Genomic DNA, 21,512 nt, shown 5'->3' with positions numbered 1-21,512 from the left:
AAATATTTTATCTTCTCCCAAGAAATAAAGACAGCCGATTTCAGGGTCGCCCATAGTCTCGGTGGAGCTAGTGAGTGAATGGGCATTGTGGCTGACGAGGCTTGAGGAGTGGCGCAAAGAGAAAATGGCAGCAAGCCAATCTAGGAAACGCAGGGGCCCAGGCGAGCATCAGCCATTTTCTACATGTTTCTATAGGGCAGGGTTTACTTTTTCTTCCCTGTTTGTAGTGCGCCGACCGGAGGAACCGAGAGACAGGCCAAAGGATAGAGAAAGGCGGAGCCAGGCAGCTCGGGAGTCCGCCCCTTCCGGATCCTGCCGCCCACAGCCCACGTCGGGCCACGTCCTGGGGCTTCCATGGTTGCCTAGCAACGCGCTCTGGGCTGGGACACGTGGACTCACAGGAACGTGCGGCGTAGGGGGCGGGGCCGACGGCGCCGATGGGCGGGTGAGAGGCGATGCGCGTGCGCGGCTAGGTGAGGCGGAGCGGGGTGGGCGGGTCCGGCGGGCTGAGTAAAAGCGTCCTGGGGACGGCAGCTGGCGAGGCTCATGCTGGATTGCTTTGCGACCGCGTCGTGGATCATCAGGGTGAGCGAACCCGCGGGCGGGAAGACTGACCCTCGGGGCGGAGGTCCGCGGGCGGATCCGGGGTCTGGGGCTCGGGACGGGAGGCGGGACAGGCGGGGTGGAGGGCGCGGACCACCCGGGCACAGAGGGACTTGTGGCCCTCGGAGGCAGCCTGTCCTCCGAGGGGGCTTCCGGGCCTGACGGGTCGGCCGGGCTGAGCCTCGCTCTGCTGGTCTTGTCCACCCTCTATCCTCGGGCGGGGAAGAGAAGAGGGCGTCTTGGTGCCAGGCTTTGGGGCCAGCTGTGTGGGTTGGACGCTGACCCGGGCGGTCTTGGAAGCACGCGGGCCGCGGGCGTTACCCCATCTGCCCCTGGCCCCACCATCTTCCGCGGGGTTAGACCCCACAGGTCCAGTTGGCCCGGCGGGCTTGGCTAGCCTGAGCCTGGGCGGTTGGATAGACAAGGGATGCTCGGGTCTTGTTTACCATCTCGGAAAACATCCATCCACACAGACACCCAAACCAGAGGCCTGGGCGTCATGCTCATTTGCATTCCTCAAATACATAGAACTCACTCAGAACTCTCACTTTTCCAGATACTTTCTTGCCTTAGCTAATTCACTTCCCCCCTTCCCCGGCTCCTTCTGCTCCTTTGAGTATTTCCTGAACCTCTTCAATTCTTCCAGTACAGGGGAGCTAGGGACCCGCTCTTAAAACAAATGACATATGCTCAGTCACCCCTGCCCCATTCCTTCTGTGGATTTTCATTGCCCTTTCAAGCTCTTGCTTGCACAGGGCCTGCAATGCCTGTTGTGACTCACATGCTGTGTGCTTTACTCAAGACCTGTCCCTTCTCAACTGAGCATTCAGCTCCTAGACTGGACTCATCTTTCCTGAAGGAACTGTTCCTTCTATGAGGGACACACTTTTTTTTTTTTTTTTTGGTTGAAATATTACTTGTCTCATGCTTCCTGTGTCATCCCAAGTGTGGGCGAGGGGGTTATGTGATACCCCTTAGGTGCCTCTGTTTTGCTGTGATCTGTGAGAAAGGAGTCTGTCCAGGTCAACAGCCCAGGTCTCACAGCCTTGTCAGCTGTTGTCTGCGCAGTTCTGCGCTTGCTGTGGTACTGGCAGTTAGTTAAATGTGTAAGGGTGGTGTGGCTTTTATTTGGGTTTCCTCAAGGAACAGATGACCAAACTTTTAACCAGCAACCTGTTTGGGACAAATTCTCAACTTCAGTCCACATCCAGGTTTCTCTAATTTGGAGACTTAATGGTTACTTTTACTTAAAGAACACAGAGACGGCAAGCTAGGAGAATGCTGGTCAGTTTTCATTGGCATTGGCTCTGGTCCCAGAATATCTGGATGCTGTTAGATATGATTACTTTGAATATAAATTCTTAACTAAGAGCCCCTGGACTTAGGAAAAAGCTGCTAACAGCTGTTAGGTGGAAAGCTAACCTACTGATTAGGAATAATGGCACATGTGAGGGAAGGGTGGGCCAGGCCCTTCCTTGGCGTGGGAAAGTTCCAGCATAGGCCAGAGCCTTGGAGATAAAGACTGACTGACAGAAGGTGCTGTCCCCAGGCCTTCTCAGTATTGACGTGAGGCGGGACAAATGAGAGAAGATAAGGTCCTGGTCTTTGGAAAGAGGAAAAAGAAAAGTAGGAGGGGGCTGGGCAGTGGTGGCGCATGCCTCTAATCCCAGCACTCTGGAGGCGGAGGCAGGCGGATCTCTGTGAGTTCGAGACCAGCCTGGTTTCAGAGTGAGTCCCAGGACAGCCAAGACTACATAGAGAAACTCTGTCTCAAACAAAACAACAACAAAACCAGGGAAAAACGGAAACACAAATAGGAAGGAAGAAACGGACAAGGAAGTGAGTGGTGTTAGCTGCAAGCGTCTTTAGCCTTGTTTGAATCAGGTGGACAAGGGAAAACCAGCTGCAGTCAGTGGGGACAGAGGCTCTGAGGGAGGTCAGCACTTTCCTGTCAGACCCATGCTGCTCCTTGTGACGAAGGCATGGGCATAGGTTGTCTTGCAAAGCGCCGTCTGGATTTGAGATCTTAGCCAGCATCAATGGCTGGTCTGTTGGGCTTCTCCTTTTTCACTGCTGTGTGTGTCCCTCCCAGAGCTTCACGTTCTGGTTGGGGTGACCTTCTCCAAAAGATGAGGACTAGCCTTCGGTCAGGAGTATGTAAGTGGTTGTGCTAACCTGTAAATAAGCCATTTACAGGAGAACGTAGGCCTGTCAAGTTCCCAAGAGTCCTGGCACATTACAATGAGACTATACGTGGAGTCTGCCTGTCTTTAGAAAGGTTAATCAGTCATCTGTCAGTCTGCCGTCACCTGGATTTCCTCTAGCGTGGCCTGTGTCGTTTCCTGCAGGCCAGTGACCCTGGGAACTCCTGGGGCTTATCTTCCAGGCTGGGTGCCCATGGCCTTGAACTACGTAGTTGGAGTGTGGATGATGCAACTTGTTCTTGGGCAGGATGCAGTACTCTGTTTTCTTTTGCCTGGACAGTTTGATTGGACAAGTGGTAGCCATTACCTTTTGTCATTCCAGGCTGGGGGACTCTTCCTTCTGAGTTCCTGGGGCTGGCATTGTGCTTTAATGGTCACACTACCTGCCGTGCCTGCCGTACCTGTGTGTGCTCGGTGGTTTTCAGCTTTTATGCTGCGCCGTATGAAGAAAGGACCCCGAACTCACAGTTCTGGGCTTGTCAACCACTTGGTTACTTACCTGAGTAGAGAACAGCCCCATCATACACACCCCAGCTGGATCCAACACTGCCATTAGAGGCCGAGGTGCCCCCAATTCTGTGACCCGCCCCCCCTCAGCTTTCTCTCTAGTAGACCCTCCCATGGCTCCACCCTCAGTTATGCTGACATCAGAACATGGCTGCAGGCTGTGGAAGTGGACCAGAGGGTCACAGCTTGAGGACGAGAGTTCTGATAGCCAGCACCCACACAAATGTCAGGTGCACGTGGCAGCTGCCTGGAAGGCAGAGATAGGGGATAGGCCAGGTCACTAGCTAAGCAAGTTGAGTCAGCAAGCCCGGGGTACAGTGAGAGACCCTGTCTCGATAAATAGAGAGCAATTAAGGAAGACACCAGAGATCACTACGGCCTTCACACCCACGTAGACCAGGCTGGCCATGGAAATTCACCTGCCTCTGCTTCCCAAGTGTGGGGATTAAAGGGGTGTACCCCTCATGCCCAGTTATAGTACACATTTTGAAAAAGCAGACAAGAGAATCACCATCACTTATAATTATAATCACTTGGTTAAACAGTGTAATTGTGTGTGCAATTATATATTTATTTTGCAGCATTGAATTATGGGTAGACTTTTGCTGCCTGCTTCTTCATTTAATCTATATTAGAAATCTTACGCAGAATGACACGTTGCATGGCGTCATTGCACAGTAGTCAGGCCAGGTGCTGCTTTTAGCACCCTGAGAGTTACCCCTTGCAGTGGTTGCTGCTCCCTTCTTGGGGACAGATGGTGAGAGATGGGCAAAATAGGTTAGAGAAGTCTTTGTAAATGTCATAGAATGTTCTTCCCCAGAGCACTTAGTATGGGGGAAGGGCTACAGGGCCTCTGCTTCCAAGCTCCTGGTACAGGGAGGCTGCAGAGCAAATGTTAGGAGGGACTGGACGTCCGCTTTATCCTCGCTGCTGATGGTTGGTTGTGGAATTGGCTCTGCCTTTTGAGATGAGGATGCAGGTGGTATCTGAGGTCCTGAGCCGTCTTTCACCTTCCATTTTGAGGCGAGTCTCCAGTCTAAGCCCAGAAAGGACAGGACTTTGCATTGAACTAGCAGCTAATGCAGGCCACCTAAGCTGTGGCGACAACACCTGTGACACAATGTAAGTTGGTCTTCAAGGAGCTGGCCAGGTGGCTGAATTGTCTTGTTGATTTCGATTCCAAGTGTCCTTAGAATGCAATGTGAGTTTCTCTGTAGCTTTCCTTTCCGATGTGCCTGTGAGGTTAAGTTATGCGCCCCCCCCCCCCCCAGGGCCCGGGCAGGGGGACAAGCCCGGAATGACCAGCCTGATGGCTTCTCTCAGCTCCCATGGTCCTGTCTCCCGTCCTCACGCTGCCCCTTTCCATCAAGTGGCCAGATAAGTCCTCCTAAAGCCACAGCAAACCTGTGACCTCATCTCTTGTCCTGACCTGTCAGTTGCTCCCCACTTGCTCTTAGGAAATGTCATCCTCTTGGCTCAGCATGTGTCACCTGCTTTCCTTTGCACCTGCCTCCGCTCCTGCTATCTACCCTGAGAGACCAGATTTGCTGGACGTCGTCCCGCTTACCTGCACCTGCTCCCACTTGGCTGCCGCCGTTCCCCCAGACCCAGTGTTCCTGCTGTCTGTCTAGCCTGGCTGACGCAGCGCCGTGTGTGTCAGCCTTCTCTCGTATTCCTTCTCCTCACCTCAGGTGGTTACTTCAGAACTCCCGAAGGCCTTTTCTCTTTTGATGAAAATCCCTCATTCTGGTTTTGGAACTCCAGTAGGAAGCATTTCTCTTTGTGGGCTGCTGGCTTGTAGGTAGGACTAGGCTTTGGGTTCTTTAATTTTTTTTTTAAGATTTATTTATTTTTATGTGCATTTGGTGTTCTGCCTGCCTGTCTGTGCGACGGTGCCAGATCTTTGGAACTGGAGATACAGATAGTGGTGAGCTGCCATGTGGGTGCTGGGAATTGAACTCAGGTCCTCTGGAAGAGCAGCCAGTGCTCTTAACCACTGAGCCATCTCTCCAACCTGGCTTTGGGTCCTTTAAAGCCGAGCTTATGACTGCTTGGCCCTCTGAGGGTCTGTCAGGAAACATTGGGGACCTCTGCTGTACAGCTGAGTGGTAGGAAGCCGAACAACTAGTGACACAGCTGGACTTTTCCCCTTTTTTGAGACAGGGTTTCTCTATGTAGTGCTAGCTGTCCTGGCATTATCTCTGTCTCCGTCTCCCGACTGCTGAGATTAAAGGTGTGAGCCACCACCAGAAAAAGCTGGCCGTTTCTGTGTCCTGGGAGTGGAGTCCAGCCCCTGGTGCGAGCTGAGCAGCTGCCCCCACGGCACGCGCTCCAGCTTCTGTCCCACAGCTGAGCTCTGGCCCGGTTCGCAGTGCTCTTGTGTACAGCCCCACTGCTGCCAGGCTTCCCGGAAGCACTGTCGGCTCTTGGAAGGGACCGTAGCTCTGGTGCTGTGCCTTCATTGTCTTCTGTGTGTCCCACTTCTCAGGTACCTGGAACCATGACATCTCTGCGGCTGCTCAGAGCTCCCTTCCTGTGTGTCCTGTTCTGTGCCTTTTGTGCCTCAGGTGCCAGGGCCGAGGAGCATGGGGCCAGTGTCCATGGCAGCGTGGGCCTGGACAAGAACACAGTACACGACCAAGAGTATGTATTCAGCTGCCGCGGTCAGGGTTCTGGGCCCCCCCATCACCTGCAGCAACAGCCCACAGGGCACCCCCAACTTCTTCCCCTTCCTACCAATTTATAGGGCTCTTGAAATTATTTTTTTATATTTTTTTATTTTTTATTTTTTTTGGTTTTTTGAGACAGGGTCTCTCTGTGTAGCCTTGGCTGCCCTGGATTCGCTTTGTAAACCAGGCTGGCCTCAAACTCACAGCAATCCACCTGCCTCTGCCTCCCAAGTGCTGGGATTAAAGGCGTGCGCCACCACACCCGGCCCTTGAAAATTTTTTAAAGATTGTGTTTATCCCTCGGGACTCGTAGTAGTAAGGTGTCTGTCTTCATCATCTCACAGGCCGAGGATCTTGAGGCCTAAACATAGAATTGTCAGGATTTAGTCTTCCTCTTTCCCCTCCCCCACCCAGCACATACACAGTAACAGAATCCAGAACATCAGAATATAATTATGGTTTTCTGATTCAAACACTGGATCTTCCTGGGCCAATACACTTCACACATGCTATGTTGTCCTTTTGTCTTTTTTTGAGACAGGGACTCAGTACATAGCCCTGGCTGGTCTGGAACTTGCTATATAGACCCACCCTCGACCTCATGGAGCTCCATCTGCTTCTGTCTCCTGAGGACAGGGTTAAGAGCGTGCGCCACCAGGCCTGTCCTAATCCTTATTTTTTAAAAAAAATTTCTTTTTTTAATTGGCAACTCAAAAAATACTGTAACCAAGTCATGACGGTAAAGGGGAGTGCCTCAGCCCCAGCCAGTAGCAGGTGGCCCTGGCTGTGGGCCGTGTCCCTGAGCTGTGTCCACTCTTAGCCCTGAGTTCCTAAGGTTTTGGCGCTGTCTGACTGTTGGTTTTCAGGCACATCATGGAACATCTAGATGGCGTCATCACCAAGCCAGAGGAGCAGATGTCCCCCCAAGAGCTGCAGCTCCATTACTTCAAAATGCACGATTACGATGGCAACAATTTACTTGATGGCTTAGAGCTCTCCACTGCCATCACCCACGTCCATAAGGAGGTAGGTCGGGGACTTGAGCCTGGAGGTCGGTGACCCGTGCTGGGCTCGTGCCTGAGCGGTGCTGCCGCATTCCCGCCACCCCCAACCCCAGCCCTGCCCCAGGGAAGCTGAGCCTGGCTGGGCCGTGGTGTCAGCATTTCTGCTATCGCTGCAGTTTGAGGGGCTGGCCTACAGAGCAAGCCAGGTGTGTGATGCAGGGCACAGCAGAGCGGTCATTTCGTTTGAGAACGGCGACTCCAGGTCCGAGGGACAGAGCTTTGGAAGGAGTTGGGAGTTGTGTCATACTGGGCAGTGCTCCCTGCTGCCCCAAGGTGTGTTCAGGTGGAGGCACCTTGGACTTCATAGCAGCCTGAGTCAGCAGGGGCACACGCTGTCACGCCTCCATCTTCTAGTAGAGGGAAATGAGATGCAGGTCCATGTCTACCCCTCTGCCTCGGGCGGGGGATGAGGGAGAGGAGGGTGGCCCTAGGGAGGACCAGCAGCTTCTCACTGGAGCATTGTGTGAGGAGTGCTGAAGTGGAGGTGAGCCTGGTGTCTGAGAGGAGTTAGGGTCCCACAGTCCTGCCATGCGAGAGTGGTGGTGGTGGCAGTGGAGATGTGGAAAACAGGCGTGGGAGATGCTACGGAGGAAGAGCTGGTGGCCGCGTGAATAGGCAGAGCTTCGCAGCTGGCACAACCCTCCCACACGGAGATTTCTCTTCAGAGATTGAACACTCTAATGCTTGGCAGTGTTTTCTTGTTCTGACCCCAAGGTGTCCGCTACGTCACTGTCCCCATTTTCTTAGGCATGTTGAGCAGCCAGCTGACCCTCCAGAGGGTTCAGGCAGTGAGTTCTGACACCCAGTACTGTGGGATCCAGGCCCAGCTTTCTTCAGTGACTGTGCATACTTTTTAACCCCCCCCCCCAAAAAAAAGTGAACAGTAATTTTTAAGCAAAAAGACAAGGACCTGTTTGCTTGCGTCTTTCTTGTAACTGGCATACCTAGTTTCTCACTTGTGACTCTGGGGCATTATTACCTTGAAAGTCTCTGCATAAGTAGACCTTCCAGTCATGTCCTGATGCTCCGTCATCAGTCTGCACTGCATTATCTCATTCGCTTATGTGCAGGAGGGGAGCCAGCAGGCGCCAGTAATGAGCGAAGACGAGCTAATTAACATAATCGACGGCGTGCTGAAGGACGACGACAAGAACAACGACGGCTACATCGACTACGCTGAGTTCGCGAAGTCCCTGCAGTAGTCACTTGGTCTTCAGCTGTGTGCAAATGTGACCCCGATAATGTGACGGAACATGTCTGGTAATGCAAAACAACTCATTTCCGCCTACTCTACAACCTTCGCTTGTTACACTGGGGTGAGGAAGAAGCCGGGAGGAATTTGGAGAGTCCTGGGACGAGCCCTAGTCCCACACTGCTTTTAAACTTATGGGGCAGGAGCCGGGAAGGGTGTATCCCCAAGCTCTCAGGAGCCTGACTGTGGAATGAATGCCACTCTGATTTCTTGATGTTAATTCATGCTAAAGACGGTATGCTCGAAAGCCGCCACATGTTTTCCCTGGTGGGTCGTTTCTCCCTGGCAGGTGGCTGTACACTAGTGTGTGCTAAAGCTGCAGCATAAGACCAGTGTTACCTGTTGAGTTCTCCCAGGCGCAGTGCCTAAGATTCCAGAGATGAGGCAGCACTCACCTAAATAATTAGCCCTTTTCAGGTCTTCGGTATTCTATACAGGATCGCCACACCCTACACTTCTGTCATTTTCAGCCTGCGAGAGACCGGGAGCTTGAGCGTGTCCTCTGCTCACCCTCCACTCTCTGAGCTCTCCTGACCTCGCACCCCATCCTTGCTCCCAGGCTCCGTCACGGTTTGTGAGCTGTGGACTTGGTACCACAGGTTTAAACCATCAGCTGGTCCAGCCTGAGTGAGACCCAAAACGTCAGTCACTCAGAACAGTGATTAACCTCATCCACGTTTTGAAGGAATGTTTTTAAAATTACCTCTGCAAGCCTGAATACGAGAATTCTTTTCTTTTCAGGGAGGATTAGAAAAGGAAGCCTAAAGCCCCTTAGCATTGTGAATCCCAGTAGTGGCTAAACGAGAGGCAGCCACATTGTGTTCGCCTTGTGGGATGACATAGATACACTGTGGGAGAGAATCCAGAATGATGGCAGGATTAGAAAAAACGCAATCAAATTTGCTTTATGATGTATAGAGACTTATTTTCTTTATTAAAGTATTCTTGTAAGAAAACTTCCATATTTGTAAGACAGTTTCCTGTGTCAAGTATTTGTGCAATCAGAGCTGACTTGTAAACTATTCTTGTAATATCTCAGTATTTTGAAAGATTTATATAATGAATTCTAGCTATCTGACAATAAAACTGATGAAAAAAAAAGGGGGGCAGCTGATTCTGTTGGCCCCCACGAAGACTCGGTTAACACCACGGTGTCTACCTCGTCCCCAGGAACTGGACCCTGCTCCTCTTTTGAACACAGTAGATTCTTACTGTTCGGAGTCTCTTTCCTTTAAGCCTGTTCTTATCCTGAGAGAACTCACTTTGAGTCTTCCTTCCTCCGTCAGATGTAGATTATGACATCCCTCTCTAGGGCAGGTGAACACAGCGTTACTCCTGAGTCTGGTAACTCTCGATTAGATCCCATTTTTGGAGCAGGCCCTGGTCCAAGTGTCAGAGCAGTCTCTGACATTCTGAAAAGGATACACTTCCTTCTGCCTGATGACAAAGATCCCTTCCCCCACCCCACAGACCCTCAGACTGTGGACCGGCCCCTCATGCAGAGGGCCAGGTGGATCCTGGGAGCGGATGCACAGCTGAAGAAACCTCACTGTCTGGCATCCGGGGACTCAGTGAGGACAGAGAAGGCCCTTCAAAGATAGAAGTGCACCATTGAACAGGCAAGATGGGACGCTTCCCACACTGCTAGCTGTTCATTTGACCTCCATGGCCCTGGCTCTGGGGAACTGGGACATTAGGGACACAGTCTGTCACTCTGCCTCCCCTCACTGCCTAGGCAAGGCTTGACTCTCAGCCTGTAAGCACTATAGGAACATCAGCGAACTGCCGCATCTCTAGAGCGGATATGCCCAGGCGAGGCAGCCCGGTGCAAGGCTTGAGGCTGAGCTGAGTTTTGATTCCGGCCAGCTGCCCCTTGTCTGTGAAGTTCTCAACCGTGAAGTTTTAACCTTTAATTTCTCATCTAAACAAACTAAGAAGGGAATTAAGAAACCACAAAGGAATTAGGAAAATGAACAAAATAAGAGAAAACTAGGGCTGGGGAAATAGGTAAGTTTGTAAAGTGTGCCTTGCAAGTGTTGTGATGGCCCAAGCTTGGTCTTAAGCACAAAACACATTGTGGTGGCGCGCAGTTGTTATCCTGGCACTGAGGAGTCAGGCAGGTTGGATTCCTGGGGCTCTCTGCCCTGTCCGCCTCAGAGTACTTGGCAAGCTCTGGGTCGCAGTGAGAGCCCCCGTCTCAAAAGAAGGTGGCACTGCTAAGGAACAGCACCGGAGTGTGACCTCTGGCTTGCACATGTGTGTGCAGCCCCTCCCGTCGTGTCACTGTAGACTATGTGCTGAATAGTCATCTGTTACCCAGAGGGCTGAAGGCGCTCTCCAGTTCGGCATTCGAACAAAACAACACAAGCAAAGGAAAAACAAACAAACCAAAACTAAAAGAAAAAAAAAGGAAAGAAAGAAAACAACAGCAACAAAAGACTAGGCACGGGCTGGAGAGATGGCTCAGAGGTTAAGAGCACTGGCTGTTCTTCCAAAGGTCCTGAGTTCAATTCCCAGCAACCACATGATGGCTCAGAACCATCTATCCTGAGATCTGGTGCCCTCTTCTGACATGCAGGTGAAACACTGTATACATAGTAAATAAATAAATAAATAAATAAATAAATAAATAAATAAATCTTAAATAAAAAAAGACTAGGCACATAGCCTCCTATCAAGGCTGGATAAGGGTCCCAAAAGAAGGCAAAAGAGTCAGGGACAGTCCCACCAGAACACCAAGCTACACAACCTTACCATCTATGCAGAGTCAGACCCTGCAGCCTCTGTAATTGTTCCTTGAGTCTCTGTGAGCCCCTGTGAGCCCTGCGTAGTAGCTTCTGAGGGCCGTGTTCTCCTGCTGCCCTTGGCCCTTCCGGCTCCCACATTCCTTCCTCTCCCTCTTCTTGGGACCCGCCCCCCCCCTTCCCAAGTTTTGCCTAGTGTTTGACTGTGAGCATCTGAGTCTGCCCCCACCAGTTGCTGGATGAAGTCTGTTTTCTGATGCTGGTCGTGCCGGGCTTTGGTCTACGAGGATAGCAGAATTATCACTAGGAGTCATTTCTTTTCTTTTCCAGCTGTGTTTTTATTCTATCCTAGTCTCTGAGCTATCCTAGTCTCTGGGTCCTGGCCATCCAGGCAGTGTCAGGCGTGGGCTCCCTCTGGTGGTGTGGTTCTCAAGTTGGACCAGTCATTGGTTGGCCACCTTTTACTCCAGAACATCGTGCAGGCGGGACACATTGTAGGTGAAAAGTTCCTTCCTGTCTGGAAAAAAAAAAGCCTCTAAAACGACCTTATTTTGCTTCATTCAGCGTTTACTACTAAAGCAGCCTATCGGATTCCCTGCCACAGGACCCTTTGCTGTCACAGACACCATCTTGTTTTTACCCTTCAATGGAGATGTGCCTCTGCTTCCACAGATAAGGCCAGGACTGAGTTTTGCTTAGCTCCTAGTTGAAGACTATACTACGCTTGTTTGAGGCTCATGAAAATAAAGATAGATGTTTTTCCTCGCTCCATCTTGTGGGCCCCTGCACACTGAAGTTAGGAAGCCCCGCCCACACTGAAGTTAGGAAGCCCCGCCCTAATAGCCCAAGATCAGTAACATGCAACACCAACATGCTAGTTAAAACTCTCAGACAATTCACACCCGCAGGGTGCAAGCCAACTGCATGCAGACTGCGGCCTCTCCCACCCCTCGCCCACAGTATTGTTTTGGGGTGCTGGGCTTATGTTTGCAGTTCACCCCTGTCTGTCAACTCTTACTATCTGAACACCCCTCAAGTGCATGGGCAGGAGTAAATGAGCACTTTTCTAAAAAGCACTTAATGACAATATTTCTGTGATTGTCAACCCTGTGTGGCCCTTTGAGTAGCAGGAGTTTAAGAGTGAGATTTTTATGGATTTTGATGACAGTAAAGATTTCATACTCGGTTAGTCATTTTCAGACTTACCACTAGAGGGCAGCAGTGTCACACAGTGGGAAGCATTGTGCCCCTCAGTCTTTCAGCAGCCCATCCCAGGGGCTGTTAATTTTTTATAAGTGTCATTTCTGTTTCACCCCTGAAAAACCCAAAGCCCATTTCCTCCCTCTGTCTGCTCCCTCCACTCCCAGGATATTTTCTGAAGCTGTCGACGTGCATTCATTTGTCCCTCCAATAGGTTGGGCCGAGCAGAACACAAGGGAGAGTGCAGGCAGAGAGCCAGGCTCAAGGTCACACACAATATGACCTCACTTGTCCGCACGGAGGGGTCGGTTCTCCAAATTAACTGTAGTGAGTCACAGCCTGTGCGGCGTTGCCGGTGCAAGGATGTGTGGCTATCTGCCAAGAACAGAGGAAAAGAGGAAGCTGTGTAGGGGAGCTCGGAGAATGGGGAAAAAAAGGTCACCAAAGTCCCAAGGCTGTAAGGGACACCATGGGCTGCAGTGGGGCTACAGTCTGCCTGAGGTGAGAATGGCTCAGTACAAACTCAATGGCTGTGACGCAGGGAAAGTGTTCTCTGTGAGAGAGGCCCAGCATCCAGGAGCAGTGGCTCATACCTGTGATCCCAGAGACTCAGGAGGTCGAGGTAGGAAAGGGACAAGCTTAAGGCCAGACTGGGCAACTTAGTGAGACCACGTCTCAGAGGGTACAGCTGAGCAGTTGAGCACCTGCTGAGAGTGTGTTGGTGCTGGTTCAACTCTAAGGGACGCACACACACAGGCAGCTTGTGTAACACAGGAATACATATACATATATGTATACATGCTGTGTATAGTGGTTCTGGTAAGATGTGAGCCTTCAGCCAGCCCTCAGTTTATATTCAGAAGGACCAGGCTTGAGGGTTGTGGTCAGGGGACTGCAATTGGCAGGAGCACAGGCATCAGTGTAGGGCTGGCTACTTCGATACTCCAAGTTAAAACTGAAGCCTTTCAGCCTTCCGCACCCAAAGGCAAGCAGGCTGGCTGACAGCCAGTGCTTCCTGTATTATTCCCAAGTGTCAAGGCCCAGCCCAATCCACCTCTCTCTCTCCCACACAGGCAACACGATAGCCCACTCCTGTCACTCTCTCCTATGTCAAGTGGTCATCTGAAAACACACATGTATACACACACACACACACACACACACACACACACACACACACACATGCGCGTGCGCGCGCATAGACACATATACAGAAGCAGAGAGGGGGCCGTAAAACATCAAAACATTGGATCATTTGAAAAAGAACAAAAATGTGGCTTTGAGCTCTGGTGAGGTTGTCATTCATCACACTCCTCCCAAGCCCCCCATCCTCCCCCCCCAACCCCCCACCCCCATTGCTTGGGCAGGGAGTTTCTGCACCCTTCCTGGGTTGGCTCCAGGGAGTGAGACCACCCTAAAGTGGGCAAATAAAGGCAAACGGTGGAGAGGGGCAGGGGGTGCCTGGGTTTTGTGGGGGCGGGGCTCCACAGTCCCCGCAGGAAAGCCTTCTGCTGCCATTTTCCTGGAGGGCTGAGAAAGTGTGGGGGCAGGGAGGAGTCTCGGACCTTAGGTCCAAGTTCCAGACTATAGCTGGCTTCGGGGTCCTCAGCTGCCTCCCCTTCAAGCTGGGCAGAGCCAAATGCTGGCTTTGGAGAGGTGTTGTGGGAAGTGTATACAAAGTGACTGGGGGTCGGGGGGAGAGCCCAGGACTGTCACTGATTAACGGAAAAATCATATATATTAAAGCACTTCTGGCCACATATGCCTTCTTCTAACTAAATCTGCCGGTCTCTGAGGACATCTACGGATTAGCTTCAACCTTTGACCGTGGAGTAGGACGCACAAGGAGCTGTTGGGAAACCAGGAGGCGCAGAAATATATCCTCTCAGCTTTATTGTAGTTTATGAACTCACAGAGACCCACCTGCCTCTGCCTCCCTAGCGCTTGGAATTAAAGGATGGTGCCACCACACTCGGCTTTAGTTGGGAGATCTTGCGACTAACCGTGAAAAATCACTCTAAGCCCTCCGTGTTTCCATCCGAAAGGGAGGAAGTGTGTTTCACACCGCATGGAGTTGAGGGGTAAATGAGCCTTGATGCACAAGGAAGGCCTGAGCCCAGTGTTACGCTCCATCCGTTTACAGCGGATTCCCTGCCTCCTGGTCCCCACGATGCTGTCTCCTTGGAAACAGGTGGTAGCTCACGTGGGTAACCAGCAGTTAGACAGCAAGGATCACAGCAGCTGGATTTACATGGCTGGTCAGTCTGGCCAGCTAGAGTTCACGTGACCTAAACCGATTTTGCTCTGTACTTGGATTCGTGGGCGTAAGCGGCTTGCTCAGAGTCACGTGATGTTTAAGTGCGACTTTGGCTATGCTCGGTGGTATTAGTTCTTTCCTGGCTTCTGTAACCAAGAAACAAGTGCCCGGCAGAAACAACGGAGGAAAGGTTAATCTGCCTCTTGGTTTCAGTGGAGCTGCAGCCCGTCACTGTGGGAAGGTAAGGTATATAAGATCTGTCTGTGGACACGGGGGGGGGGGGGGGCGGGGACGTGGGGTGGAGGTCATCGATGGACCAGGAAGCAGAGAGCCAGATCAGAACAGGACCCCCTCCTCAGTGGCTCACCTCTGCCTTCTAAGCGCCATGCTCCTAAGGTCCAACATCTTCGCAGCAGCAGCAGCATCCAGGGGGTGGACTGTTAAAATACACGAGCTGTGAGGGGTGTTCCAGATTCAACATAACATTCTGTCTTTGTCCCCAGGGCTCAGGACTGCCTCACAATGCAGACTGCATTCAGACTAACGGTCCCAACGGGATGGAAAAGTCCAGAGTCTCAGGCCAGCGAGGCGGCTCAGCAGGCGAAGGTGCCTGATGATGCCTGAGTTCGATCCACAGAGCCTACAGGGTTGAAGGAGAGAGCCATCTTCTGCAAGCTGTCCTTTAACCTTCACGCTCCTGCTATGACATGTGTGTACTCCCTCCCCACACACAAATAAGTAAGTGTAAAAGAAAATAATAAAAAAAAAATAGTGTTCGTAGCGTAGTGGTGGCGCACACCATTAATTCCAGTACTCAGGAGGCAGAGTCAGAGGCAGGTGGATCTCTGTGAGTTTGAAGCCAGCCTGGTCTACAGAGGGAGTTCCATGACAGCCAAAGCTACATAAAGAAACCGTGTCTCAAATAATCCAAAATGGAGCCAGGCGTGGTGGCGTACGCCTGTAATCCCAGCACTCGGGAGGCAGAGGCAGGTAGATCTCTTTGAGTTCGAGGCCAGCCTGGTCTACAAAGCGAGTCCAGGACAGCCAAGGCTGCACAGAGAGACCCTGTCTTAAACAAAAACAAACAAAAACCGCAATAAATTAATAAGTAAGCAAACAAATAAATATAAATGAATAAGTAAAATAGAGTCCAAAATTCCTATCGCGAGTCAAGGCAATTTCTTAGCTATGAATTCCTACAAAATAAGAAAACAACAAGAACAACAAAAATCAGCCAAAAAGTTACTTAGGTTGTTTTGTTTGTTTTGTTTTGTTTTGTTTCTTTTGTTTCTGATTTGGGGCCCCAGACTATACATGATCAGAGCACGCTAGCTGAGCAGCAGATATGCACACACCCGTTCTCCCTTAGCACTTGACTGTGCATGTGATGTGACCAGCTGTCCCAAGTTCCTGCCGCTGTAAATTCCCCTGCGTTGCGGGACTCAGCCTGGGATTGGGAGCCACAGTAAAACCCATTCTCCCCTTAAACTGCCCAACAAAAGTCCTGTCCAAAGTCTAAAGTTCAGCTGAGAAGTTTGAGCAGCCGAAGACAGTGACGAGAGTAGGATGGAGAGAAACAGTTCCGGAAGACACCATCACTGAGGGGCAGTAGACACTTGTGTGGGGGCGAGGCAAGACCGCCTTAAAAAGTGCTGCACAGAGGGCTTCTCCAGCTACATCATTTGCCAACGCTATGGCTGTCATCTGTCATCCTCCTGGTCTGGTCCAGCGGGGTGGGAAGGGGCAGTGCTCAGGCTGAGGGGCGCTTGGTTCTCACTCTCCTGGCTCACTTTGGCTTTTGGTTTCCTCCGAGCTTGAGTGCTGAGGCCGTCCACCCTGGGTGTGAGCGGAGATGGAGAGGTTGTCTTTGACTTCTCCAAGTATGGGATTTATTGCCCCGGCTGCTCATTGACTTATGCACGGATTAAAAGGAAGGAGAAAACCCTCTCCTGACAGAAACCAAGTACCAGCCCTTCCCAGGGTTTGAACCAAGTTCAAATCTTGCAGCAGCTTGGCTGCTCCTGAGGAAGGGACAGTTTGAGCCAATTCAACCTTCACGTTTCAAGGAACTAAAAGCTGCAGCCTGAATCTCCAGGGAGAACAACATCTCCCCTTAAAAAGACTGGTTAGCAGCCGGGCGTGGTGGCGCACGCCTTTAATCCCAGCACTTGGGAGGCAGAGGCAGGCGGATCGCTGTGAGTTCGAGGCCAGCCTGGTCTACAGAGTGAGTCTAGGACAGCCAAGGCTACACAGAGAAATCCTGTCTCGAAAAAACAACAAAATAAAACAAACAAACAAAAAGACAGGTTAGGAGGCCAGAGATAGTAAAAACTTCTGCCCAGTAAGTCTGAGGATGAGAGTCTGAGTCCCCCAGAGCCCCTGTAAAGGCTGGCTGCGGAGTGTGTCTACAATCCCAGTACTCCCAACCGGGAGATGGGAGGCAGAGGCAGAGATACCCCTGGTGTGGTCCTCAAATAAGGCAAAGGGTCCCGAGCAACAGCCAAGGTTGACCTCTGACCTTCATATGCCCACTGCGGAACACATGCACCCACATGCACTCACTCATGCAAATGCATATGGGCATGCTCGCGTGCACACACACACACATATGTTTATTCTTTCCAGGCTTTGCTGCTACAAGAGACATGCGCTTCTCGGTCCCAAAACGTGTCACTGAGGCAGTTTGTAGTTCGTTAATATGGGAGCATTTTCACACTTTAAAGCTGAGTGTCACGCTGGTGTGCCGAGTGATGAACTAAAGTGTGGCGGTGATCACCCCTGGACTTTGAGGTTACTGGTGACTTGGGGCACCTATCTCTCTGAGTCACATATCATCTTCAAATTAAAAAAAATTTTTTTTTCTTTATTTTATGTGTGTGAGTGTTTTGCTTGCATATATGTCTGTGTACCACGTGTGTTCCTGGTGCCCTTGGAGGTCAGAAGAGAGGTCAGGATCCCCTGGAACTGGAGTGACAGTGTGGTTGTGAGGCACCATGTTGGTGTTGGAAAGTGAATCAGGTTCTCTCCCAGAGCGAGTGCTCTTAACCTCTGAGCTGTCTCTCCAGCCCAGCATGTCTTCCCTTTTTGACTTTCATCTATCTATCTATCTATCTATCTATCTATCTATCTATCTAAACAGAGGGTCTTTCTATGTAGCTTTGGCTATCCTGGAACTTGCTGTATAGACCAGACTGTCCTCAAACTCATAGAGAGCCACCTGTTTCTGCCTCTTGCATGCTGGGAATAAAAGTGTGAGCCACCTTGTCACCTTAGCGATTCTCTCTCTCTCTCTCTCTCTCTCTCTCTCTCTCTCTCTCTCTCTCATGATCCAGAAGGTGAGTGCAGATGCAGCAACATCTTCAGTTTTAGCCATCGACTGGGGTTTATGGACTATACATCCCTCATCCTCCCCAGATACGGGAGCTACTGAATAGAACTGTTTGGGGGGGTTGGGTTGGGGTGGGTTGGACAGTGTAAGTGTCAAGAGTGAGGGACACAGCTCCCTGGCAGTGCAAGCACCTCATATGCCCATGGCCCTGGGTTTGTACCAAAGCTAAAAAAAAAAACAAAACGAAACTTATTATTAATTAAATAAAATAATATTTTAAAAGATGTACTTTGAGGACCTTTTTTATTCTTAACTGCTTTTATTGAAAAACAAGAAACAATCCTCACAGAAGAGTGAATACTTCACAGGGACCAACTGTTAAACAGGGCCAATCTTGTCACACCAGTTTCAAGGGGAGACAGAAGAAGTCTCCCTAGGTCATCACCCGAGCCATCAGAAGCCTCTAAAGCACATGAAGAATTGTTCAGAGGGGTCAGTGGTGAATTTCAGGCCCGAGGACATGTCGTTTATGAAGACAGGCCAGGTGTGTAGAGAGGTGATCTCTCTCTATGCTGAATAAGAACGTGTGGTAATTTTGATACATACTGCTTTTTTTAAAAAAACGTGGTTGTTTTATTTTGAGACAGAGTCTCAAGTAGCTGAGGCTAGCCCTGGATGTCTTACTCTCCTGCTTCTACTCCTACCTGGGATGACAGGGCGTGCCGCCATGTTGGACCGTGCGCACGCCAGCAAGCACTCTACCAACTGAGCTCCATCCCAGCCCCTTCAGTATACACTTGAACTCAACTGTCCTCACCCTGGTGCCCTCCTGAGTCAGCTCACTGATGGTTGACTCGCTTCCTTGGCCGTGAGACTCACAGTGCCCTTAGAGACTCTTTACCTCAGAGTCCCCAGGTCCTAGGAGTGGACACGGCCTAGAACTCATCACCTGCCTGATGCATTTGCATGTGTTTATAAGTGGAACGAACGAGGACCCTCAGGACGTCTGGCACATGGCACAAGACTAGGGGATGTGCGCACCTGTGATGAGAGCCTGAGGACCGATGAAGGCGTGCAACCGTGGGAGCTGCCACATGTCAGGATCGGGTCACAAGCCCATTTGCTGGGTTGGGGATAGCTGAGGGCAGTGAGAAAAAAGCAAGAGCCTCATATGGTTGCTGGTGCCATCAGGCCTCTGGGCTTAGGCTGGGTACAGCTGTGGCTCCCCCAGCCACCCCACCCTACCTCTTACCCTCCACCTAGGGCCTCTTCTGGTGCCATCGTGGATGGGGGACAGCAGTTACCTTCATGAAAACGAGCCACCATGTCAGTAGCTACTGGGTAGAAACTGGGCCCACACTCTGTCCTCCCTGCCTACCCTCGCCTTTACTGAAAGGCAGTTGTTGGGGAGGGGGTTGGACCGCACCCTTTTGGATCTTCACTTGCCTGCAGGTGAGAGTCTTTGGGCCAGCTTGCAGAACTCTTGGGGCTCAGGCTCTCCCCAGGAAAATCACCTCAGAATCAAAGTGATGGGGCTTAGTCACTGTATATAACAAAGCCCATCTTCTGTCCCTTGACCCCGGCTTGGGCTGCAGCCAAAACCCACACCCCGGAGTTCTCCCTCTAAATCTGTCCCTGAGGCTCAGTGGGCAGGTGTAAGCTGAGGCAGAGGTCATCAGCTATCTGGAAATGCTGCCTCCAGCTGCGGAAGGGGTTACCATGGTCACCAGCAAGCGCCTGCTGATTTCTCACAAGTGCAATTTCTGAGGCAAAATAGAAAGGTCCCACGCTCCTGTCAGGAAGGGTAATTGCAGCTTTTAGCCGCCTGTGTCACAGTCATTATCCATTTCCTCATGTGCTTAGTGGCTACTGCCCATGGGATTTAGGTCATATTCTTGGTTAATGAGTAAAAGAGGATATGAGGTGGACATCCAGGTGACTCAGCCAGGCCTCGAGTGCCTGTGAGTGGCTCTTCCCAGACGCGGCCTTGGTTGGTTCACATTGATTGTGAGCTGGCCTGTGCGTGGCCCCCGGGAGCAATGCAGAAGGATGAGTGTGGGCTGGGCCTCTGCATCCTGTCTGCAGAAGCTATCCCGTTTGTTCAAGTCTCAGGAGCGTCACAAGAGTCAATGAGCTGGGGCAGTCTGGTACACGGTGGCCACCATTATTTGGGTCACCTGAGCCTAGGTCTTCTACTTACTGCTTCCTGGTTTCCCCCATGGGGCCCAAGTCCACGCAAACACTGTTTTATCTAGGGAGGACACCGAGTGAATTCCAAACAGCCGTGAGTTAGAACCTCCTGTGGGATGTCAGGCCACTCTCTTTGCCTGACCCTAGATCCTTGTCCATTAGGACTGAGGGCACCCCTCCTCCTATCTGAGGTGGAGCCTGAGAGGCAGGCCGAATGGCATCTCCCTTCTCCCCAGGCCGCCTCCTCACTTCCCCTACAACTCTACGTGGTAGTTAGACTTGGAAATTAAATAGCTGTTCTTCCTGATGAGGAGGAAGCACTGTTCAAAGGCCAATTATTTGTCCAGGTGACAGAACAACTCCTTTTTTTCTAGGCTCAGTGTCCAGCAGTGTCCTAGGTTCCCAGGCCTTCTATACAGGAAGATGGGGGGCATCATGCCCCGCCCCCCCAAACAGCCTTAGAAGAATACAACAGGTGCTTGGAGCCTGCAAGCCCCGCCCCCCAAGTCTCTCTCTCTCTCTCTCTCTCTCTCTCTCTCTCTCTCTCTCTCTCTCCTCTCTCTCTCTCTCAGAGCTGCCAAACAGCTCCTCCCTCCCACCCAACCCTCCTTCCCTCAGGTTCAGAGCCCCTGAACTCAGTCCCCGGGATGAGGACATCAGTACATATGCCAAGACTCAAACGGTTCCAGTGCAGCTCCAACCTACCTACCAGGAACAAATAGCCCGCTGCCAGCGAATAGACGGCTGTGGTCCTCTGGAGAGAGCGCCAAATAGACACCAGCAGTGTGATTGCGGGGCTGCTCCCAGGGGTCTGCTGATCTTAGCATCCTGAAGCCAGATGCCAGGGGAGAAGGTGAGGTAGGCCCAGCATGGGCCTAAGTCTGCCTGGATCAGCCACCAGCTGTGCCCCCGAGTGTAAAGCACAGACAGCATATTTATCTCCATTGGGTGTTAGGACTGAGTTAATACATAAGCTGGCCCTGAGCGAGCCTGGGAAGAGTATGCTCACATCGCTAACGCTAACGGGACAGCATGTGGATGGTGCCCGTGCTCTATTGGCCTCAATTCATTGGTCCTTTTCTAGGGAGCAGGGGACAGCAGAGCCTTCTGGACCCGGGTGCTCCCTCCCAGACTTACTGTCTTGTCCGCAATCAAGCTCTGGTTGGTCAAGACATGCAGCGTGGATCAGCAGCCTGTGTGCCATCCAGTGGGACCCCAAGGACAGTTCCTGCACGGTCGCCTGTGTCGTTCGTGTTGTGACTTTTTCCGACTTGGATATTACACAATAATACTACTGCATTGCGTCTGGTTTTGTTTGATTTGTGTGTGTTGTGTTGCCTTACCAACCCAACTTGAGGAAGACATCGTATTGTTTCTGTTTTAATTTTAGCTTCTCTGAACGGCAGTGGGGGAATGGAGTTGTCTCTGCTCATGGTCAAATGGGTTTAAGGAGATCTGACTGAAGCCGCCCTTCCTTCCATGAAAAGCCCTTCC

General features: G+C 51.4%; 1 protein-coding gene and 1 long non-coding RNA gene across 4 annotated transcripts; both read left to right on the top strand.

Annotated features, from left to right (window-relative positions):
* Positions 1-459: 459 nt before the first annotated feature.
* On the top strand, positions 460-9,255 carry MCFD2 (multiple coagulation factor deficiency 2, ER cargo receptor complex subunit). Of its 2 annotated transcripts, none has more exons than XM_084791930.1 (4): positions 460-585; positions 5,803-5,957; positions 6,850-7,009; positions 8,118-9,255. In XM_084791930.1, the coding sequence occupies exons 1-4, from the start codon at positions 547-549 to the stop codon at positions 8,247-8,249; spliced, it is 486 nt and encodes a 161-aa protein (XP_084648056.1). In that variant the 5' UTR covers positions 460-546; the 3' UTR covers positions 8,250-9,255. The 2 variants fall into 2 exon arrangements, with proteins under 2 accessions (XP_084648056.1, XP_084648057.1); XM_084791931.1 differs by lacking the exon at positions 460-585 and adding an exon at positions 5,093-5,115.
* Positions 9,256-13,944: 4,689 nt separating this feature from the next.
* LOC311603105 lies at positions 13,945-20,776 on the top strand. Of its 2 annotated transcripts, XR_014780947.1 has the most exons (4): positions 14,421-14,741; positions 15,004-15,238; positions 20,393-20,493; positions 20,637-20,776. It is a non-coding gene; the product is annotated as an uncharacterized lncRNA (long non-coding RNA). The 2 variants fall into 2 exon arrangements; XR_014780948.1 differs by lacking the exons at positions 20,393-20,493; positions 20,637-20,776 and having other exon boundaries at positions 13,945-14,741; positions 15,004-15,285.
* Positions 20,777-21,512: the final 736 nt, after the last annotated feature.

Source organism: Acomys minous (genome assembly GCF_964271855.1).
Source record: "Acomys minous genome assembly, chromosome: 8".
Classification (NCBI taxonomy): domain Eukaryota; kingdom Metazoa; phylum Chordata; class Mammalia; order Rodentia; family Muridae; genus Acomys; species Acomys minous.
The sequence above is the reverse complement of the archived record's forward strand: the minus strand, read 5'-3'. Positions and strand labels throughout refer to the sequence as shown.

Excerpts from the sequence above, each read along its gene's own strand:
- MCFD2 (XM_084791930.1), top strand. The coding sequence starts at position 547 with ATGCTGGATTGCTTTGCGACCGCGTCGTGGATCATCAGG. Across the intron at positions 5,958-6,849 it reads AACACAGTACACGACCAAGA|GCACATCATGGAACATCTAG; the intron begins GTATGTATTCAG and ends GTTGGTTTTCAG. Across the intron at positions 7,010-8,117 it reads TCACCCACGTCCATAAGGAG|GAGGGGAGCCAGCAGGCGCC; the intron begins GTAGGTCGGGGA and ends GCTTATGTGCAG.